The following is a 1,281-nucleotide window of genomic DNA, read 5'->3' on the forward strand; positions in this document are numbered from 1 at the left end:
TGTGGCTGCCAATGCTGAACCAGGTGTTGTCTCAGCAAAATACTAAAGGGACAGTTTACACAGTTTTTGCGATCCCAACCTCCCAGTTATGTACACTGGCTGAAGCTTTAACCCTGTGGTAGTGAACTATTCACACACACACACACACACACACACACACACACAAGCACATGTTAATATATAGTGTATCATTTAAAACAAACAAAAGATGGAACACAGGTACAGACATGCTTAACTTTTATTATGGGAATTTTCTTTCAACAATGACTCATTAGATGGCCATTTCAGTACTCCAATATTTCAAAGCAGTTTCGCATTAGAAAAATCACCTTGAAATATTTTTCCAGAAATGATCGTTCTGAATGCCGATCTGAACCAGCTGTAAAAGAAACCATAGATAAATGGATTGAGCATTGAATTTGACAATGCAAGCCAGATAAGAGTTTCAATTACAGCAACACTCAATGACACATGACCCAAAAGCTCAGAGGTAGAACAGAGAAAGAAAGGAGACCAACACATCAGAAAAACTCCCAGAACGATTGCAAGTGTTTTTGTGGCCTTTCTCTTCATCTTACTGACAGCTGCTCCAGACTTTATGCTCTGGATGCTGCGAGCCTGTCTCTGTGCAACAAGGAAAATCTTCAGGTATATACAGAGCATTATGATCACTGGGAGGTAAAATGAGAAAATTAGTCCTAAAATGTTTGCAATTGGAGAATCAATAGAACACCTTTCTTCACAATTTTCCTGGTTTAATCTTGCAATTACAAAACCAATTGCAACGAGAACAGAAACACCCCAGCTCACCAGGATCATGATCACAACAACACAGTCATTCATTTTGGTTGCATATGTCAGAGGCTGACACACTGCATAATATCTGTCAATGGAAATACAACATAAATTCAAAATGGAAGATATGACCAGACCTGTATCAATGCCGTATTGTATCTTACGCAATAAATCATTATGATACAGCCAGAAGGTCAAAGTGTATTCCATGGTGAAAGGAAAACCTAAAACACCAACAAGCAGGTCAGCCACAGCCAGAGAGAGAATGAGAAAGTTTGTAGGAGTGTGCAGCTGTTTGAAATAACTGATGGAGATTATGACAAGAAGGTTTCCACACACTGTGACAACAGACACTGAGCCAAGGAAAATGTATAATAAAATACATGCTATGGAAGGAGGGCTTGTCAGTATGTCAGACACATTTGCTCCCCTATGACACGGATGTAAGTCAGCATAAGTTTGGATGATGCTGACTTCTGGTGCCAT

The 1,281-nt window shown here is 39.5% G+C and overlaps 1 protein-coding gene across 1 annotated transcript; it reads right to left on the minus strand.

The window, feature by feature from the left end:
* Window positions 1–300: 300 nt before the first annotated feature.
* On the minus strand, window positions 301–1,281 carry LOC124050956 (trace amine-associated receptor 1-like). Its single transcript, XM_046373956.1, has one exon. The coding sequence runs from the start codon at window positions 1,279–1,281 to the stop codon at window positions 301–303; it is 981 nt and encodes a 326-aa protein (XP_046229912.1).

This window comes from Scatophagus argus, chromosome 19 (genome assembly GCF_020382885.2).
Source record: "Scatophagus argus isolate fScaArg1 chromosome 19, fScaArg1.pri, whole genome shotgun sequence".
Taxonomy (NCBI): domain Eukaryota; kingdom Metazoa; phylum Chordata; class Actinopteri; family Scatophagidae; genus Scatophagus; species Scatophagus argus.

Excerpts from the sequence above, each read along its gene's own strand:
- LOC124050956 (XM_046373956.1), bottom strand. The coding sequence starts at position 1,281 with ATGGCACCAGAAGTCAGCATCATCCAAACTTATGCTGACTTACATCCG.